At 41.9% G+C, this 18875-nt stretch overlaps 1 protein-coding gene across 1 annotated transcript in view; it reads right to left on the bottom strand.

The window, feature by feature from the left end:
- The window catches only part of RGS6 (regulator of G protein signaling 6), a 620766-nt gene that overhangs the window by 65496 nt on the left and 536395 nt on the right, over positions 1-18875 (bottom strand). The window contains 1 exon segment of the mRNA XM_073011133.1: positions 3362-3472. Within this exon segment, the coding sequence (XP_072867234.1) occupies positions 3362-3472 (111 nt within the window).

The following is an 18875-nucleotide window of genomic DNA, read 5'->3' as shown; positions in this document are numbered from 1 at the left end:
TGATTCTCTAATAAACAACCCCGAATAAAACTAAGTGGCAGAAATAGAGAGGAGATATGAAAATATGGAAAAAATATAAACTATGAAAAAAATCTATATCACATCTCCAGGGGGATTAAGATGATAAACACCAATAGAACAGAGCAGGCTACTAGGCAAACAACAGTCCAGGAAGTATTAAGAAGTCTTAGAAATGAAAAGCGTGATTATCAACTACCCTCCCAACACTCAGTGGGAAAAGAAAAACTCATTAAAATATAAAACCACAGAATGGACACCACTGAAAAATCAAAGCAGTGATTCTGAAGAGCAATTCAGGAAATTGCATCATTTGAATACAGAATAAAAAGACTCAAGATAGAAATTATAACAGAGAAAATATAAGAGATGTAGCAACTCCATCCCAGAGGCCCAGAATTCTTAAAAAAGGATTTCCTGAAAAGTGAGGATAGAATGGAAAAAAAAGCAGCAATGATTTTTTTAAAAGGAGAAAAAAAAATCCTGAGTGAAAGAAAGAGTTAAGTTCTTGACTTAGAACGGAAGGAACTACCTAGGGCTCATCAGAAATATTAGAAAGAAGATACATACTATATAATACTTGTTTTTTAAATGTTCATAGAAATACAAGTTCAAAAATGTTGGTTTAAAATATATCAAGTTAACATACCTCTGGGAAGAATGGGATTTAAAGGAGGCAAAGGCAACTTCACTATTTTATATGCTTCACTCTTGTTTGTTTAAATCAATTATGTTTTTAATTAAAACATTTAAAAGTAAATACAACTGGAATAGAAACTAGAGTTTTTACAAAGTTAATATAAAATTTGATTAATAAAGTAAAAGTCAGGGAAGAGAAAAAGAAGAACATAGAACGAGATTCAGAAATATATCAGGAAAAAGACAAAATATATGATTCAAGTAAATGTGACTGTTTTATATCCCAATATCCAAAGCAAAACATATTGCTAGAATCTGTCTAATAACCATGTGAAAAGATTCTCAAGTATATTAACAAAGAAACAAAAGAGTAAAACGAGAATTATTTTAACCTTTTGGACTTGCAAAGATAAAAAGATTGATGATGCTTGGGATGGTAAGAATGTGGGGAAATGAGCACTTTTAGCTAAGGGAATGACAAAGATGTGTTACAGTTTTGCTCAAGAGGAATCTGGACATATGAACTAAAATTAAAATATGAATACCATTTCTAGGAATTCTATGCCTAGAAAATTTATACTAAGGAAATAATTGAACTTGTGTAGAAAGATGTTCCTGGAATCATTGTTTATGGTGGCAAAAAAGGAGGACATAAACTAAATATTTATGATCCAGGGATTGGTAAAATAAATTTTACTTCACCTGTGCCAGGGATACCATGTAGCTATTAAAAAGAGTAAGGTGGGCCGGGCACAGTGGCTTACGCCTGTAATCCCAGCACTTTGGGAGGTCGAGGCGGGCGGATCACGAGGTCAGGAGATCGAGACCATCCTGGCTAACACGGTGAAACCCCATCTCTACTAAAAATACAAAAAATTAGCTGGGTGTGGTGGCGGGCACCTGTAGTCCCAGCTACTCAGCAGGCTGAGGCAGGAGAATGGCGAGAACCTGGGAGGTGGAGCTTGCAGTGAGCCCAGATTGCTCCACTGCACTCCAGTCTGGGCGACAGAGAGACTCTGTCTCAAAAAAAAAAAAAAGAGTAAGGTGGATCTATATGTGTTTACATGGAAACACTGCCACAACATATTGTTAATTTAAAAATTATTGGACTATATGCATATATGTATATATTTGGGTATATACATTGAACTCAATTATACAAAAGGATAGTATGTTATATATGCATACAAATCCAAAGTAATAGACGCTAAATCAGATGTTGCCAAACTTGCTGAGCTCATGGTACCCTTAGTGTCTCAGTAAGTTTTTCACAGTGCCCCTGGGCCAAAAGAAATACTTAACAGTGTCATTTATTATGGCTAGGACCAATCAACTTAATATGTATTTGTATCCTAACACTTAGTAGCTGTTTGAAAGATACATAAATTGAAAATTTTTTTTTCATTCTTAAATAACTACAATATGCACCTATTGGGCACTACACATTTTCTTAAATTTTGAAATTAGATTGAACCTTACCATCCCTATTTCCTATTCCATGTTAATTTTCGCACAGTTCTTGCTTTTTATCACAATGACTGCTCCGAAAAACCAGATTTGCAAAGATGCGTATCCTCATAAGAGATGTAATGTGCTCTAATGTTGAAACTGAACCATCTTAAGCTAGTAGTTAGTGCAGTATCTGGCATGTGTCAACTATCACTGTTTCCCTAAAAAAATTTGGACTATCCTGTGGTAACTCTGTGAGTTCCCCACAGTGCCCAGGGTGCTCTGATCCACTCTGGGAACCACAGCATTAGACTATAAACAAAGGTTCTTTTTGGAAGGTGAAATCAGGTTGAAGGAAGAGAGCATTTTCTTCTTTATGCACATCTGGATAATTGGAACGTTTTAGAATGAGCATCTGTGACTTATATTACTTTTCATAAGATTTTTTCCATTTCAAGAAAAGAAGCCAGAAAAGGAGCAAAAGTGAAAGACAACGGAGAGTGATAGAGACATGAAAACGGAAATAAAAATTCATCCAGCCGTGGTACGGGGGTGCGAAAGCACACCACACTAGCTTTGTCTGTGTGTCTGTAATTCTGAAAGTGGTCCAAGTCCCTCTGGGCTTTGGTTCCTCCCCTCTTAAGTAAACACACTGGCTTCCCTCATAGGGAAGGAGAAACTGGCTGGAATCGCTGCTGGCAGTTACTCCAGAAGAAAAGAGTGATGAAATCATGGTTCTGGAGCCCTCTGCCTGAGTTCTAGTTCTAACCCTGCCCTACTAGCACTATGACCTTTGGCAAGTTCATTAACTCTGTGCCTCAGTTTCCATACCTGCTCAATGGTGAGAACAGTAATGTGTACCCGTTGAGGGGATTCAGTGAGAGACACTTACTGCAGGATGTGGCCAGTGCAGAATACATGCCAGCTATTATCATTGTGGTCGCTATCTAACAGGAAAAAACTTTGGAGCAACAGATTCTTTTCTTCCAGCTATCAGAATTAGGGAATGGTGGGGGACTGTCCCAGTTATCATGATATCCAAAGAGTCAGAGGGAAGCCACAAGGGATCCATGCACAAATCAAAGTTGTAGGGAGGTAGAAACTGTAAGTAGAACTCAGCTGGGAGGCTAATTGAGGGGTTTCTGTTCTAGCGAAAAAAAACCCGTCAAATTAAGATAGAATATAAGGTAATCTCATGATCTCATGGATTTTTGTCTACATTCATCCCACTCCCAAACCTTAAAACATTTTTTACCTCATCTCTATGTCCCACAAAGCGACGTCATCGCTGATCCAAGGGTTGGATGGCTCAGCTGGTGTTATCAAAGGGTCATATTCCATATATTGTTCCGTGTAGGCAATTAAGCTGCAGGAGGGAGGCAGAGCAAAGAATGTCACTGATTTCCTTAAAAAAAAAAACACAAACCTTTATTCTATTTTATGCAAACATTATAGCAGTCTACACATAATTCTAAATTAAAGGAAAAGATGTATTTCCGCTCCCACTTCTGACACATCAAACTGTTTCCATTTGTCCTTATTTCCTTCTCATTATGAACATACCATTTTTGTGTTGTTGCAGTCCTGATCTACACATGCATTTTATATATCTTTTCCCCACTTGACTCTTTACCTGAACCTTGGTGCATCTCTCCCTGGTTATGCTAGCCTTACTGATATTAATACACTGGTCAAACCTGCTTGTGTTCCACTCTCCCACAAAGACTGATTCTCAAGGCATCTGGAACACACAAAAGATACCACAGCTCCCCCAGACTGCCAGCTCAGCATTCCCAGTGGAAGGTAAAGACTTTTAAATACCAGCGGACCACAAGGAGTTAACATAAGCATTTTTTCCAAAAAAAGCAACTTAGTTTTTCTAGTTATAATTACGATCTAATAGATATGTTGATCTTATAGATTGATCTTATATTTTAGACTTTTATTTTTATCAAAATGTATGTGAACAGTTAGAATAATAAAATAGTACCAAATTATTATATATACTAAAAAAGCAAAAGCAATTATTTTTTCCTCCCATCCCTTCTCAGAGAGGCATCTACTTTCCACTTTCTGTTTTTTCTAAAAGTTACCTATATATTTCTAAATTATATGCTTTTATATCTATTCCTGTTTTTAGTTTAGACAAGAATTTATCTTTCTATTCACCAGTCCTCAACTCCCATCTTTTCTTACATGATCCTCCAAATAGACTTGTATAACAATTTTTGTTAAATCAATGGTCAGTGTAACATTATTAAACTAGATAAAAATTGTTCGCTATTCAGCTAAATATCATACTACTTTTTCCAAGCAAGTGTTTTAACAAACCTGTAAAATATCTAGCAATCCTTTTTTTACATCTTAAACACATCAAATAATTGAGCAGTTCTGTCCTCTTGTTTCCCAGAGATCCTCTCTCCTGAAGTCTTTAGTCTTCTTGCTCAAAACTGGATCATTTGCTCTATAGACTTGATGGAAAATGATCATTTTAGGACTTCCTTTGCTTCTGCGTTGAAAATCCTATGTTTCCTGGATTCCATGTCTATCTCTTGTTTTTACTCCCTGATTGTGTTGAAGCATATCCTTTAGTAGTTTCCTAATAAAGGATGCATGAAAATCCTTGCAAGTATAAAAATGCTCTTATCTCTATAATTGACTGATAGTGCTAGACATAGAACACTAGGTGAAAAATCTCTTTCCTTTAGAATTTTGAAGGCATCACTCCATGTTTTTTTTTTTTTTTTTCTGGCATGTAGTGCTACTATTGAGAAGCCTGGATCCATTTTGATTCTCATTATTTGGTTCAGTTTCTTTTCTCTCTGTCAACTTAGAATCATCTCTTTATTGTTACAGTGCTCTGAAATTTCATGACGGCCCTTGCTGGTTGTTGTTATTTACTATGCTTGGCACAGTGTGCAATAGATAAGAAAATGTTTATCAGGAAATTTATAGTATTCATCACTAATTTTATACCCTTTGTTTCCTTTGTTTGCTTGTCCTATATTTTTTTCCAGTTCAATATTGGACATCCTGATTTGTTAATCTATCTTCCCTCCCATTTTTCATTTCCTTGTCTTTTTGTTAAACTCTCTTTCAACTTCCTATTGATTTTTTAAAAAATTTTGAACCATTACTTTCTTAAATTTCCAGAGTTCACTTTTGGTTATCACAGTGTCTAGTTCTTGTTTTATGAATGAAATATCTTCTCATTTCTCAGATAATATGAACTCCATACTTTCATTGTAAGTTTCTTCTACTTGTTGAATTATTTTGGTTCTTCCAAGTTCCTTTTTTCTGTCTGTTTATTTTGATTATACTCTTTCACGCTGAGGCTTGAGTGTCTGGAAAATCTTTGCACATCCATTTGCGCTTAAGAGTGAAGTACTGAAACCTGCTTGGCAGCTCGGTGGGCGTGTGGATGGGGCTTGTCACTGATGGGCTTTATTGTCATAGGGAAGTTTACTAGTATTTTCATGGGAGCTCCAAATGAGGGATCTGGAGTCTTTCCTCTGGGGCATCTATTTTTCTCTAGAGCGGGCATTGGCAAGTTTTTTCTGTACAGCCTAGATAGTAAATATTTTAGGCTTTGTGGGTCAGATGGTGTCTGTTGCCACTACTCAGCTCTACTGCTGTGGCATAAAAGCAGCCATAGGCAACTTGCAAATGAATGCTTGTGATTGTGTTCTAATAAAACTTTATTTGCAAAAACAGAATGGAGTATGGTTTGGCCCACGGGTTGTAGTTTGTCAGTCTCTTGCCTATGGGTATATATGTCTGGCTCCTGGAGGCCTGAGAGCAGGGTCAGGGTGGGGCTAAGTGTCTGTTGGGGCTCAGAACACGATACTCCAAAGTATAGCATGTTGGCATGCTGAGTACTTTGAACTAAAGGAGATTGGAAGGGCCTCAGAAGCCAAGGCTTTCACCTTCTCTCCTGCCCCTGCCTTCCATCCCTTTTTCTCTCCTGACGTAAGTCATAGAAACAAGAATTCTTTTTCCCCAAGGTGGGTCATAGAAACTAGAATGTCTCTCCCGCAAAGCAAGCCACGAAACCTAGAAAGGTCACTCTCTCCCTTCTCCCTTGAAAACCCTCATTCCAGAGAGGCCCTACCCAGGAGGTAGGAATGCTACTCAGAGAGACTAAAAAGAATCTGAACAGACAGGCCTTGCTGGGTTTCCTCCCCTCAGTCTGTTACCAGCAGATCACACCCTTTTGTCCAATCACATTTCTATAAGGCTGCCCATTCTTCATGGAACCTAAGTACAAATACAGACAGTTTTCCCTGTGTCTTTGAGTCTTCATTTCTGAAGGCTTCGGTGTCACATAAAACTGATAAAATAACTGCATTTATGCTTTTCTCTTGTTAACCTCTTTTGTTATAGCAGTGTTGGCCATAATCCTTATTATAGATGAGGAAAGGTATCACAATTTCCATCCCTACAGGCCCCACAGTTCAGTGTGTAGAGCTTCCATTAATTCTCTTGTTTTCAGCTGGCCTCTTATGATATCTGATGTGTCTGAGTTCTGAGTGTATGTGGCTCAATTTCTCTCAAGAAAAAACTGCCCATATCCTTCAGTCATGGTAGGTGGGAAGGATTGTTTCCTAGTGGGGCAGGAGATCTAGGGGTACAAGGTCTCCTGGGACAGACTTGACCATTCCTCTGTTGTTAGCCCCATACCTCATTCCTGCCTTCCGTGGTCCCTGGTGCCTTCAAGAGCCAAGGCCAGGCTTTGTTGCAAAAACTGGCTCACTTTGTCACATTAGTTCTGCCCCCAACATGTAATTTAGAATGTTCTTCACTCTGTCCCTGTGCACTTTCTTTTTTATTAAATTTTGAAATATTTCAGGCATGCAGAAAGGTATAAAAATTGTAAGAAATCACCCTTGTACTCACTGACCAATTAAAAAAATAAAACATTACAGATAGAGACATGGGGGCCTGTGGTTATGTTCCCCAATTACAAAGACTTTGTATCTTGGACAAATGTGTTGAAATTATTAATAAATAGTTTGTTAACCTTGTGAGTTCATGCCATTTTTGTTCCTTTAGTGACACGTTGTATTTGAGGAAAGGGAGAAGATGAACATATGTCTACAATATTGTCTTGGTTGCATTGAGTGACTTTATTACAATTTACTTAATCATTTCCTTTATATTAGACACAGACTTTAAATATTTCTTTTTTAATATATGTAGTGATGTGGTAGAACACCATTGTTCACACAGATTTGTTTTTTTCATCTTCTGGCTTATTTCTTTAGAATTCACATCCATAAGCAGAATTATTTAACCAAAAGGTTTGAATATTTTTATGGTTATTGATCCACAATAAAACGTTTCCTTAAGCATTGCCAGCTTGTGTGTCAGCAACTTCTCCCACAACAGCAAAGTCAGAGCCACAATTCCTACTACTGAATTGCAAAGGGCAATAATGGCCAATTAGCTTAATGCTGACTATGCAGAGAAATTAGTCAGAGGCTCCATCTCATGCTACTGGAAGTGTGATACATGAACCAGCGGCAGCACTGGCATCACCTGGGAGCCTGTTAGCAATGCAGGATCTCATATCCCAGCCCAGGCCTCCTGATTCAGCATCTGCATTTTAATAGGCTCCCCCAGGTGATTCATATGCACATTCAAGTTTGAGAAGAACCACATCTCATTCCTCAATTTTCCAAAGGGTTCAGGACACAAGATGTTTTATTCATCAAATCAAAATGAAGGAGTCCCTGGTAATTTTGGTTTTGAAGACGGATGTAAATTTTCTGAAACCTCAGAGCCTCCTCGCTGTCCCAGGTGTTTACCATGACCCAGTGGGGTAGAAGAAGCAGTGGTCCCAGTTGAAAAGCCTTGGTTTGAGTTCTTGGTTGAGTCATTTAACTGATCTTTGTCAAGTTCATCATGTTATGTAACAGCCTTGTTGAGCACTCAGGACCATTGTGATAGAAAATGGGAAAGCATCTCTAAAGAATCTTGACAATCCTTCACAAATATAAAATAGACAAGCAAAACCATGTGGCAGACTAGAGGCACATCCTCTGTCCTATAAATCTCCTGCAATGTATGCATCTTCCCCGGGGCCAGCCTTCACCAATAAGAGCTGTATTAGTTTGTTTTCACGCTGGTGATAAAGACATACCTGAGACTGGGCAATTTACGAGAAAGAGGTTTAATGTACGTACAGTTCCATGTGGCTGGGGAGGCCTCACAATCATGCTGGGAGGCAAGGAGGAGCAAGTCATGTCTTACATGGATGGCGGCAGGCAAAGGAAGAGAGCTTGTGAAGGGAAACTCCCATTTTTAAAGTCATCAGATCTCATGAGACTTATTCACTATCATAGGAACAGCACAGGAAATCCCACCCCCATGATTCAATTACCTCTCACTTGGTCCCTCCCACAACACGTGGGAATTCAAGATGAGATCTGGGTGGGGACACAAACAAACCATATCAAGAGTTTTATGATATCTCAGGCAGAATGAACCTGGGCAAGGGAGCTCTAAGAAAGCACTGTGGCAGGAAGGATCAGGCTACAAGTTGGTTCTGCACTTGGGAGCCACTGGTTAGCTACTTGGGCTGACTGAATTCTTTATAAAAGAAATGACATTGCATGTTGAGGAATATGTTAGTTTTCTAGGGCTACTATAACAAATGACCACAAATGGTTAAAACAACAGAAGTTTATACTCAGTTTTGGAGGCCAGAAGTCTGAAATCTAGGTGTTGGCAGGGCCGTGCTCCCTCCGAAGGCTCTAGGGGAGAATCTCACCTCGCCCTGCCTCGCCTCTCCTTTCTTTTCCTTCCAGTTTCTGGTGGCTCCAGGCACACCTTGGCTTGTGGCTGCATCACTTTCATCTCTTTGTCTTCACATGGCCTTCTTCTGTGCCTGTGTCATCTGCTCTCTTTTTGATCTTATAAGGGCACTTGTCATTGGATTTGGAGTCTTTCTGGATAATCCATGATGATTTATCTAGATATCCTTAACTGAATTACATCTGCAAAGACTCTTTTCCCAAAGGAGGTCACATTCACAGGTTTCATGGGTAAGGCCTAGGACCTATCTTTTGGGGCTCCACTATTCAACCCACTACAGGGATTGTGAGACAGTAAGCTGGATGTGGGGATATAGAGAGGACACTGGGCCACCTGTCTCCTTTGCTCAGATCAGCACAAAGACAAGCCCAGCAGCAGGAAACTGAAATCCTGTTCAGGGGGTGATGAGTTGTGCTGAGGTTCCCCAGAGGATGAGTCATGATGACATATTGGGGGGTTCTCCCGATTATGAGGCATTTGAGTATCCATGGCATTCTCAAAATCTGAGATGAGCATACAGCCCGGGGGCCCCCCTTTGTCCTCTCAGGACATCTACCCTGGCCATTCCAATAATCTCAGCCTTAGTTAGCTTTGAATCTCAAATAAAAGACATCCACTTGGCAGCCCAAGGCAAAAGGTAGGGCCTCTTTTAATTAGTTAATTATGTTATTGGGGAATTTTTTTTAAAGAATGGAAATAGATTTCCCTGAAGTAGAACATAGGGATTGAAAAATGAAATTTTCTCCCCTCCTCCCTCTCACTTCCTTAGATTTCAATGAGACAGGCTGGGGTTTTTATCAGACCTCTCCCGAATGTGTTCTAGTAGATCCTCCATGTGGTCACATCTCCAACCTGGGAAGGAGGGGTCCAACCAGCCAGGTCAGGTCCTGTGGACAAGTCCCCATATGGAGCCCTGAGTGAGTGCTGGAGTGAGGGGACAACAGGGAAGGCTCAGGAGGGGCCGCGGTGAGAATTCAGCCAGCACCTGGTCCCTAGAGGAGCCTGCAGGCTCCGGCTGCCTATTACTGTATGCATGGTAATGAAGGCAGCTGTCCGCTGACCAGCCTAAGGCAGTAGAATCTTAAAAGTCCAGAGAGCAACTAAGGAAATGGGAAATAATATGATTATTTAAGCTGTAATAAAATACAGGCTCATAGCTAGATCTTTTTAAGAAAAATCCTGGAATATCGTTAGAGAAGTGGGTGGATGAGAGGTGGTGAGAGCTAATGGTGATGTTGGTTTAGGAGAATGTGGTTGAGAGTCCAGGGTGAAATTTTTGTGATCACCCAACATAAGAGCACAAGATAGGACTTTGTAACAGGCATTAAGCATGAACGAAATTGTTCCTGTGAGCTTGTGCCATGTCGCGCCTTCTCCAAAAAAGGTCTAGGCAAGTGGCATCAGGACATGCTGTAGAGGAACACGTGGAGAAGGAACACAAAAAGTCCTGACGATCTGAACCAGGCAACAAAGCCAGTCATTATGAGCAACTCATCTGTTGGCCAGTGTCAGTGATGAGTGGTATTGGTCAGAAGGGAAATGTATTAGAAGAGGGAAATCTAGGCTGGGTGCAGTGGCTCATGCCCGTAATCCCAGCACGTTGGGAGGCCGAGGTGGGTGGATCATGAGGTCAGGAGATCGAGACCATTCTAGCTAACATGGTGAAACCCTGTCTCTAATGAAAATATAAAAAATTAGCCACGCGTGGTGGCGGGTGTCTGTAGTCCCAGATGCTTGGGAGGCTGAGGCAGGGGAATGGCGTGAACCCGGGAGGCGGAGCTTGCAGTGAGCCAAGATTGCGCCACTGCACTCCAGCCTGGGTGGCCGAGCGAGACATTGTCTCAAAAAAAAAAAAAAAAAGGAAGAGGGAATCTAGTTTGTTAAGTTACATAAATAAAGTCAGAGGCTTTGTAAAGGAAACAGTAAAATTATATGGGCATATGTATTTTGAGTGTTGTATTTTATTGATAGAAAAAGGAAGTATTGAATAATCAGAATTAGATATACACGTATTGGGGCTATAAGAGGACCCTAGTCAGCAGGGTGTTTGGAGATGCTGGTATATTAAAGACAAAGAGGATGAACAATTTGGTCTTCAGATTCTAAGAGAAGGGGAGAGATTGGGGTTTTATATTTGTTTCTAAGGGCTACTGGAACAGATCATCTCATATTTAGTAGCTGAAAACAATACAAATGTATTGTCTTATAATTCTAAGAGTCAGAAATCTGAAATGGGTCTTACTGAGCTAAAATCAAGGTGTCAGCAGGGTGATGTTCCTTCTGGAGGCTCTAGGGAAGAATTCATTTGCTTGCCTTTTTCCAGCTTCTAGAGGCTCTCCACATTCCTTGGCTCATGGCCCCCTCTTCCATCTGCAAAGCCAGCTATGGTTTTCTCATGCTGTATCACTCTGACACCGACTCTTCTGCTTCTCTCTGCCACATTTCAGGGCACCTGTGATTATGCTGGGCCCATCTGGGCAATCCAGGATAATCTCTGTATTTTAAGGTCAACTGATTAGCAACCTCAAGTCCACCTGGAACCTGAATTCTCCTTGCCACATAACATAACCTATTCACAGGTTCTGGGGATTAGAACATGGACATCTTTGAGAGATCATTATTCTGCCTACCACAGTTGTAGTTTGAGAGCAATTTATGTGAAAAAAAATGTATTATTTCTTTCTACATTTACTTATGTAGAAAATAAAGTCACCCGGAGGAGTGTGGCAGTAGATAAAAGGTGCATAATGGCACTACCATGTTTTATTTCACTGCCACTATCACAATCCTTGCAAATAAACCCAGTATTCATGAATCTATGCACCCTCATTTGTCCTATTTGCCATCATCATTGCATGGAAAATACAGGAGACAGCAAAGTGCATCTTGCAGGTTCCCACGGTTGACTTGGACATTTAGCAGTCTGCTGCCTCAACTGCTCTCCTAGCTTCTTGTGGGCAGGGGAGGGTGATCCTTTCCAGAGAGAGTTGCAGAGAGGGTTAACACAGTTGGGGTAGCCAAAGACTGAGAGGAGGTGAAAGAACACCCCAAGCTGGGCAGAGAGGGAAAGTGGTCTCCTCTTCCCTTATGTTTCTCAACATCATCGGACTGTGCAGAAACAGCACAAGAAATGAAAGCAAGGACTCCTTGCCTTTTCCTTGCTCTCCTGTCTCTTTAATGTAGGCTGGAGATGCTTTATGCCTGGTAGCTAGAGCTTCTGAGGTGGGACACAGGAAAGAAATGAAGGTTGGCCCCATAGGATAACATCTAAGCTTAACGCAGAGAGTTAAAAGGCTTTTAGGTTTGTGCCTAGGCTGTCCAGCGCCATTTCTTAGGCATGAAAGGAGATCCAAACGGAGAGAGAAGTGCTGCCTAGGAATACAGTGAGTGTACTTGGTTGTGTTAACCCTTATGCTGGGTCTCTTGGGAATCTGAGTGAAGCAGATAGGGATTCTGCATGGTGAGTCCTCCAAAATGGGTGAGCAGGCATAGAGGGCCTCTCTGGGTTTCTGCTCAGTTCTGCTTGTCTCCTGAGAATTGTACTCTGACACGTACACAAGGCTACTTCAGGAGCTGCCATGTATTTATTTATAAGCCCTGCTCCTGGCCATGGCTGATTTGTCCAGGAACAGATACCTGACGCAAGTGAGGTTCATATCTTCTTTCCCCAGCTTCAGCAGTAGAAGCTTGTATTAGTCCGTTCTCCCGCTGCTATGAAGAAATACCCAAGACTGGGTAATTTATAAAGGAAAGAGGTTTAATTGACTCACAGTTAAGTTCAGCATGGCTAGGGAGGCCTAGGAAACTTACAGTCATGGCGGAAGGGGAAGCAAACATGTCCTTCTTCACATGGTGACAGGAAGGAGAATGAGAACTGAATGAAGGGGGAAGCCCCTTATAAAGCCATCAGGTCTCATGAGAATTTATTATCACGAGCATAGCATGGGGGAAAACACCCCCATGATTCAATTACCTCCCACTGGGTCCCTCCCACCACATGTGGGGATTATGGGAACTACAATTCAAGATGAGATCTGAGTGGGGACACAGCCAAACCATATTAAAGTTGTATAGTCACAAAGTTCAAGGGCTGGTGGTGTCATGTTTCCTAACACGTGTCTGTCATGAAAGAGAATAAGGCCAGTGTGGAAAGTGGGCAGGACCAGAGAGGAAAAACGGGTCTTGGAGGCACTGGAGGCCCTGGCTCCAGCTCTTCCTGAGCTCAGTGGCATTGCTGCCTTTCCCAGGGTTCAATTCCACAGCCCCTCCTTGTATTCTGGGAGCCAACGTATGCTCCTATTTTGCAGAACCAGGTTCAAGCTGGGGTTTTATTGCTTGGAATCAAACCAGTACAGTTGAAAAGGGAATGAAGGTGATGGGAGTGTGAAGGCAAGTTCATCAAGGCAGCCCTTTGTAGAATGAGCCAGAGAGGTTTTCTCTTTCAGAACATATGCTTCCTGGTAGTGTACAGATGACAAGATGAACAGAGTCTGCTTGGGACACACAAGATAATGAGAAGGCCAGGCAAGCAATGAAGGAGGCAGCAATGGCCAACACACAGTACCATTTCTGTCCAAAGTCAATACCAATGGCCACAGAAAGACTAGAGGGAGGACAGGAAAAGCAAAAAGAGAGAAGAAAATAGAGGTATGTAAAGAGCTTTGTACCATGTCCAGCATGTAACAGTACACAGCAGCCATGGTCCCCCAACTGCTGGGTGTGAGTGGCAGAAAAGCAGAATTGGGATGAGATGGAAGAAAGAAAATAAATATAGGAAATTCAGAAATCCATTAGGAATAATATTTCTCATTGAGCAATTTTAGCATTCTTGTCCCTTTATCACTGACTCCTGATTGTTATATGTTTTTGTTATTTTCAAATGACACATTCTCACATCACTAGAAGATGCTGATCTGTCAACCTTTAGCAAATGTGTTACCCACCATCGTCATGGGCTTTGAACTAAGTCTTGGGTGGAAATGTGGAACTGGCTGATTTGTTCACATACTCCTGCCCCATGACCCTTTAGTAAGTGGCAAAAATCTACCAGATGGCTACCAGGGGTACACTCTGTGGTCAGTCATTTAGTAGACATTATTCAGTGCCTACTATGCCATTAAACAGCAAACAGATCTCTGGATCTCAGACAGCTGTTAGAGCTGAGCTAACAGCAAAGTCACAGCTTCTAATAATAGTAACCAATCCTGGTAAGAGGACAGTTATTAATGCAGAACCTTCCCAATTTAGATTGCTAATTAGGGTCTTCCTTTGATAAACTTGGAGGGGAAGGAAATAATGAAAGAGAATTTAGTAAGCATACAGTCTAACCACTTGAGAAAATATGAAGAAAATAAAAGTTTTAGATTTTATCCTTTCCCTCTTAACAAAAAAAAGACTTACAATTTTGCTACAAACTGTATAGATGTGACCAAAAAAAAAAAAAAAAAAAAAAAAAAAAAAAAAAAAAAAAAACCAAACCACAAAACTATGACGAGTTGGAGGAAGAAGAAATGCTGTCCATCCTGAGTTAAGCAATGCCTAGGAAGAATCCCTAGAGCTAAGGACACATATATGGAGCAGGTGGGGAGAAGATGAAGAGATATTGAAATGGCTAGGCTCCAGGAAAAAGGGACAGTGAAGTATGGCCTGCAGCTATGGGAAACTATTATTCAGGAAAACAAACAAACAAACAAAAAACAAAAACGAGGTCTGGAATCTAAAGCATTATGGGATGTGACCATTAGTCCTACTTTAGAAATATAATATAAATGTACTAAAGCATTCATTATGAAATCAGAGCCTCCACATGAAAAGACCTGAAAACAAAATGTGAAAGGGGGTGAAGAGGAGTGCATGCTGGCATGCCTCACTTTGCTACATGCAGTTTCTGAACTGTGATGCACAACAGGGAACCAGGACAGGAAGGATCTGATTAGAAAGGAAAATGAGAAGCAGAGCAGCACTGTGCAGAGGAAAGAAGTTGATTCCTAGCAATTAATTAATTAATCTAGCTTTTTTTTTTCACTTGGAGAAGGTGGGAAGTAGAGAGAATATTATAAAAGAAATCCTTAATTGCAGGTGACCCAGAGAAAACACATTCAATAGAGAAACTTGGGATGAGTGAAGGAGCAGGAAGGCGAATTTAGCCCTGCAGCAAGAAGAGCTTACACCAGGCCAGGTATGGAGGCCCCTTCTTTCCTACATGCTACAGATTCCAGATCTTGGTCCGGATATGGTCACCCTGGCTGTAATGATACCTCTGGTCTTTTTTTCCTGTCACCTAGAACAGGCTAGGAGAAAGGAGGAGCGAAGACCTCATGGTTTCTGGAATCCCATAAAAGCAAAGTTGTAATGACTTCTGTGACCCTCGTTTTTCCTCCCCTGAAACTATCATTAGACATTAAGTTCACAAACCTCTATCACCCTAGCAGGTTTTTAATAGACCCTTATGGTATCCAGTCCCTTGCTGTCTTATCTCATTTCATTAATTACATTTCATGATCACTGAGGGTCAGGAGGTGGAGGAAGAACCAGCATCCAATTTCAGGGAGCAGTGGCAATCTCAGATATGGGCAAGCAAGATGATGCTTAAAAAAATCAATTCGGCAGTCAGCTGTGACACACAAATGGCTCCCAGTAATAGGGTGAGGATGAGCCAAATACAGATGCAGGTACGGAATGAAACATTTTGATCCCTCCATGTGTGGCCGTGCATTGGGATAGCTGCAGTGATTGTGGTGTAGCTTGCTATGGGTGGGGAGAAGTCTCTGGGGAATCGCAGCCAAACATGGAGACTCTAGATAATTTGGGACTAAAATGCATGGACTGTTGCTTCTCAGAGTTGGTTTGTTAAGTGCTATAAGGCTTAGGTGAAGTAAAAAAAGGGACTCCCTTGGGGATGCTTGCGAAGAAGAGTAAGACCTCATTTATCTGGCAGCTTCAATTGTCCAGAGAACACAAATGAGATAAGTGAGCATAAGAGCCTCTGAACATGATGAAATAAACACCATGCCTCAAGGTTCATTGTTATTGGGAACAACATACCTCACAAAAAAGACTTTTCACACTTGCTTTAGGATCAAAGCTAATCGATTTGGTTATTTGATTTCCTGGTGTGGTAGTTCAGTTTCAAAAAAGGAGTCTATTTCTTCAACCCTTGAATCTAGTCCAGCTTAGTGACTTGTTTTAGCCAATAAAAGGCAACAGAAGTGACAGAATGCCAGTTCTAATCTGCAAGAGTTTTGCATGCTTCTGTTCTCTCTTGGAATCCCACTATCCCTATGTGGAAAAGGTCAAACTAGCCTGCTAGAGAGTGAGAGACCATGTTAAGGAGCTCCCAACTGTCCCAGCTGAGGCCATCCTAAACCAGCAGAAGCCAAACATGTGAGAGAGCCCAGCCAAGAGCAGCAGAGCTGCCTAGCCAACCCATAGCCACATAGAGAAACATGGCTGAGACCAGTGGAGCCAGGTGGCACATAGACATGTGAGCAATAGTGAAAGCCTATTTTTTAAGCCACTGAGTTTTGGGGTGTTTTGTTACTCAGCAACAGCTAACTGATACACATGGTCTGCTACAGATTGGAAAGCAGGGGTTGGGTGGAGAGGGGGAAGGGCCAGTAGAGACAAGCAGACAAACAGAAAACTAAAAGGCAGAAACAGGAATTCAAAGAATATTATCATCTGGGGCCATTTAGGGACGGAGAAGCAGTTTGTGGCACCTTATAAGATCCTGACCACTGACAGTTTTAAAGCATAATAGAAGACTACTGACTCTGAGTCATCTAGAAAAATTAACTGAAATGTAGTGTCCTTTTGTTAGGAAGGCAGGTGGATGAACCATATTTAAGAAAGACTGCCATTAAAAAATAGTTAAAATAAAAAAGCTCAGGGCGTTAAGTGTCATTTATCTGAGACACTCATGTGTGTGTGCAGGGACAATACATTCTGCAACAAAAATTGGGTAACAGCTCAGAAAGCCTTTGTGTTGCTTCCAGGTGCAAAAGGCAGCCTAGGAAATGTAGTTTGGTTGCCATGATGCTGGCATTTTGGGGACACTTAAGCACTCAGGAAGATAATGGACAGAATATTTGGAATTGGGACGATCTGAGAAATTCTGTGCAGAAGAGCACGTCTTTTCTCCCCCAAAGCCCCAGATTAGTGATGGTGTGTGAGGCAGTGGAAGGAGACATGCAATGTAAGGTCAGCCTTAGGCAGACTGCAGAGATCTTTGTGTGGGAGACTGAGGGGAGACAGAGGGTGCAGAAAAGAATTGCATTAGCAGCCTCCCTCCTTGGCCTGCCCTTTGTTTGCTCCTTTAAGTACCATATATCCAGTTCATTCCATCTCACGCACTTGAATTCTGCTCTCTTCCAAAGCACAGTTAAGTGTCATGCTGGAAAATAATAATTATTCACATTCCTAGTACAGACTGAGTCCCAAGGACTGGACCCTGCTTTTGCCATGCATGAACTCATTAACCCTATAATTTAAATACAACTACTATCTCCCCTCTAAAGAGGTGAAAACAGGTACTGAGAGAAGAAGCCACTGGTTTCATCAGTTAGAAAATAGGAAATGGCAGGGGCAGGATTCAAACCTCGATGGTGGGTTCCAGACCCATCCCCTAAACTGTCTGTTCTGCCCCTTTAGTTTGCAAAGTTCCCTTTTTCCCTCCCTGCTGGTCTGGATGCACCCTTTAGTCCAACCCTGACTGTAGACATCCCAGAGCCCAGACTCCCTGATCCCAACCCTCCTGCCTCTCCCCACTATTAGTTCTCACAGAACCGAGTGAAAAACAATGAAGTCCTTTCCTGGGGGATGTGGTTCTGATGAATTGCCACTTATCACCTGGAGCAGGCCCAGGGAAGCCAGATCGGGATGGGGATGCATGTGTCCACCTGAGAGAGCTCAGCCTGATCTCTGGCAGCTTCTCACTAGCTGCCAGCACCTCCTCCCTGGCCCCATCCTCACAGAGCCACTGACAGGCCCGGCTCCCAGCTGCTTTATCTCCAGCTAACACGCATCTCCTTTCCCTCCTCCTCCTTATCTGGGGGTTTCCTTGCGGCTCTAATGAAAAACCCTCGTGTCACATTGAAAAGTTGCCAGTTATTGCTGCTGGGAATAAAATCCAGCCTCTGCCGGGCAGAGACTCATGAAAGCTTCTAGCTGGGCACCGAGGAGTAGCCAGTTGGAATAATCCTTCAATATGGGCAGCCTCTCAAGCGTAATTAGGTGGTACCAGGTGGGGCCCCTCCCTGACAGCAAGGAAACAAACAAACAATAGGATGGGCCAGGTTCCCTGCCGCCACCTTGGTTTCCTCCATTCCTTGGCCTCCCGGCACACCTGCCCTGGAGTCTGCCTACCTCATGCTGATGGGTTCAGGCTCTTTCTCTGCATCCCAAAGATACAACAAATTGTATGTGAGCTCTCAGGTCAGCCTGAGTAGCAGGCAATGGCTTCACTGGATCCTGAAAGACCAGATCAGTCCACCTGATGATTATCCAAAATGTGGATTTCTTGGCTCTACCCTGGAACCACTGAATCTGAATCCCTAGGGCTGAGGCTTGAGAATTTCCATTTTTAAACCCCCTCCCTCACCTGGATTATGGTACTTAGAACCACTGGACCTGAGCAAATAGATCCAAAGAAAGATGCTCCCATATATACGCTCTTTTAAATTGCAAACCCTAAAGAGCCCTTCCACCTTTCAAAGCCAGACATGAGCATTGCTAGCACACCAACCCTCAAAGTATACTAGGACAGCCATTTCTGTCCCTAGTTCACAGAGAAAGAAGCACGTGGTTCCTCACAGGCCATGGATGACACCAAGAGAGTTGAGGGCATGCTGCTGTTTCACTCACAGTCACCTTTCTGGGGCAAAGGAACCACAGTGAGACCTAAAAAGCATTTTCCAAGCCTGGTATTCTGGCCAGAAGCCACACATGATGAGAGA

The sequence above is a fragment of the Chlorocebus sabaeus genome, chromosome 24 (genome assembly GCF_047675955.1).
Source record: "Chlorocebus sabaeus isolate Y175 chromosome 24, mChlSab1.0.hap1, whole genome shotgun sequence".
Classification (NCBI taxonomy): Eukaryota; Metazoa; Chordata; class Mammalia; order Primates; family Cercopithecidae; genus Chlorocebus; species Chlorocebus sabaeus.
This window is presented reverse-complemented; position numbering and strand designations above follow the sequence as displayed.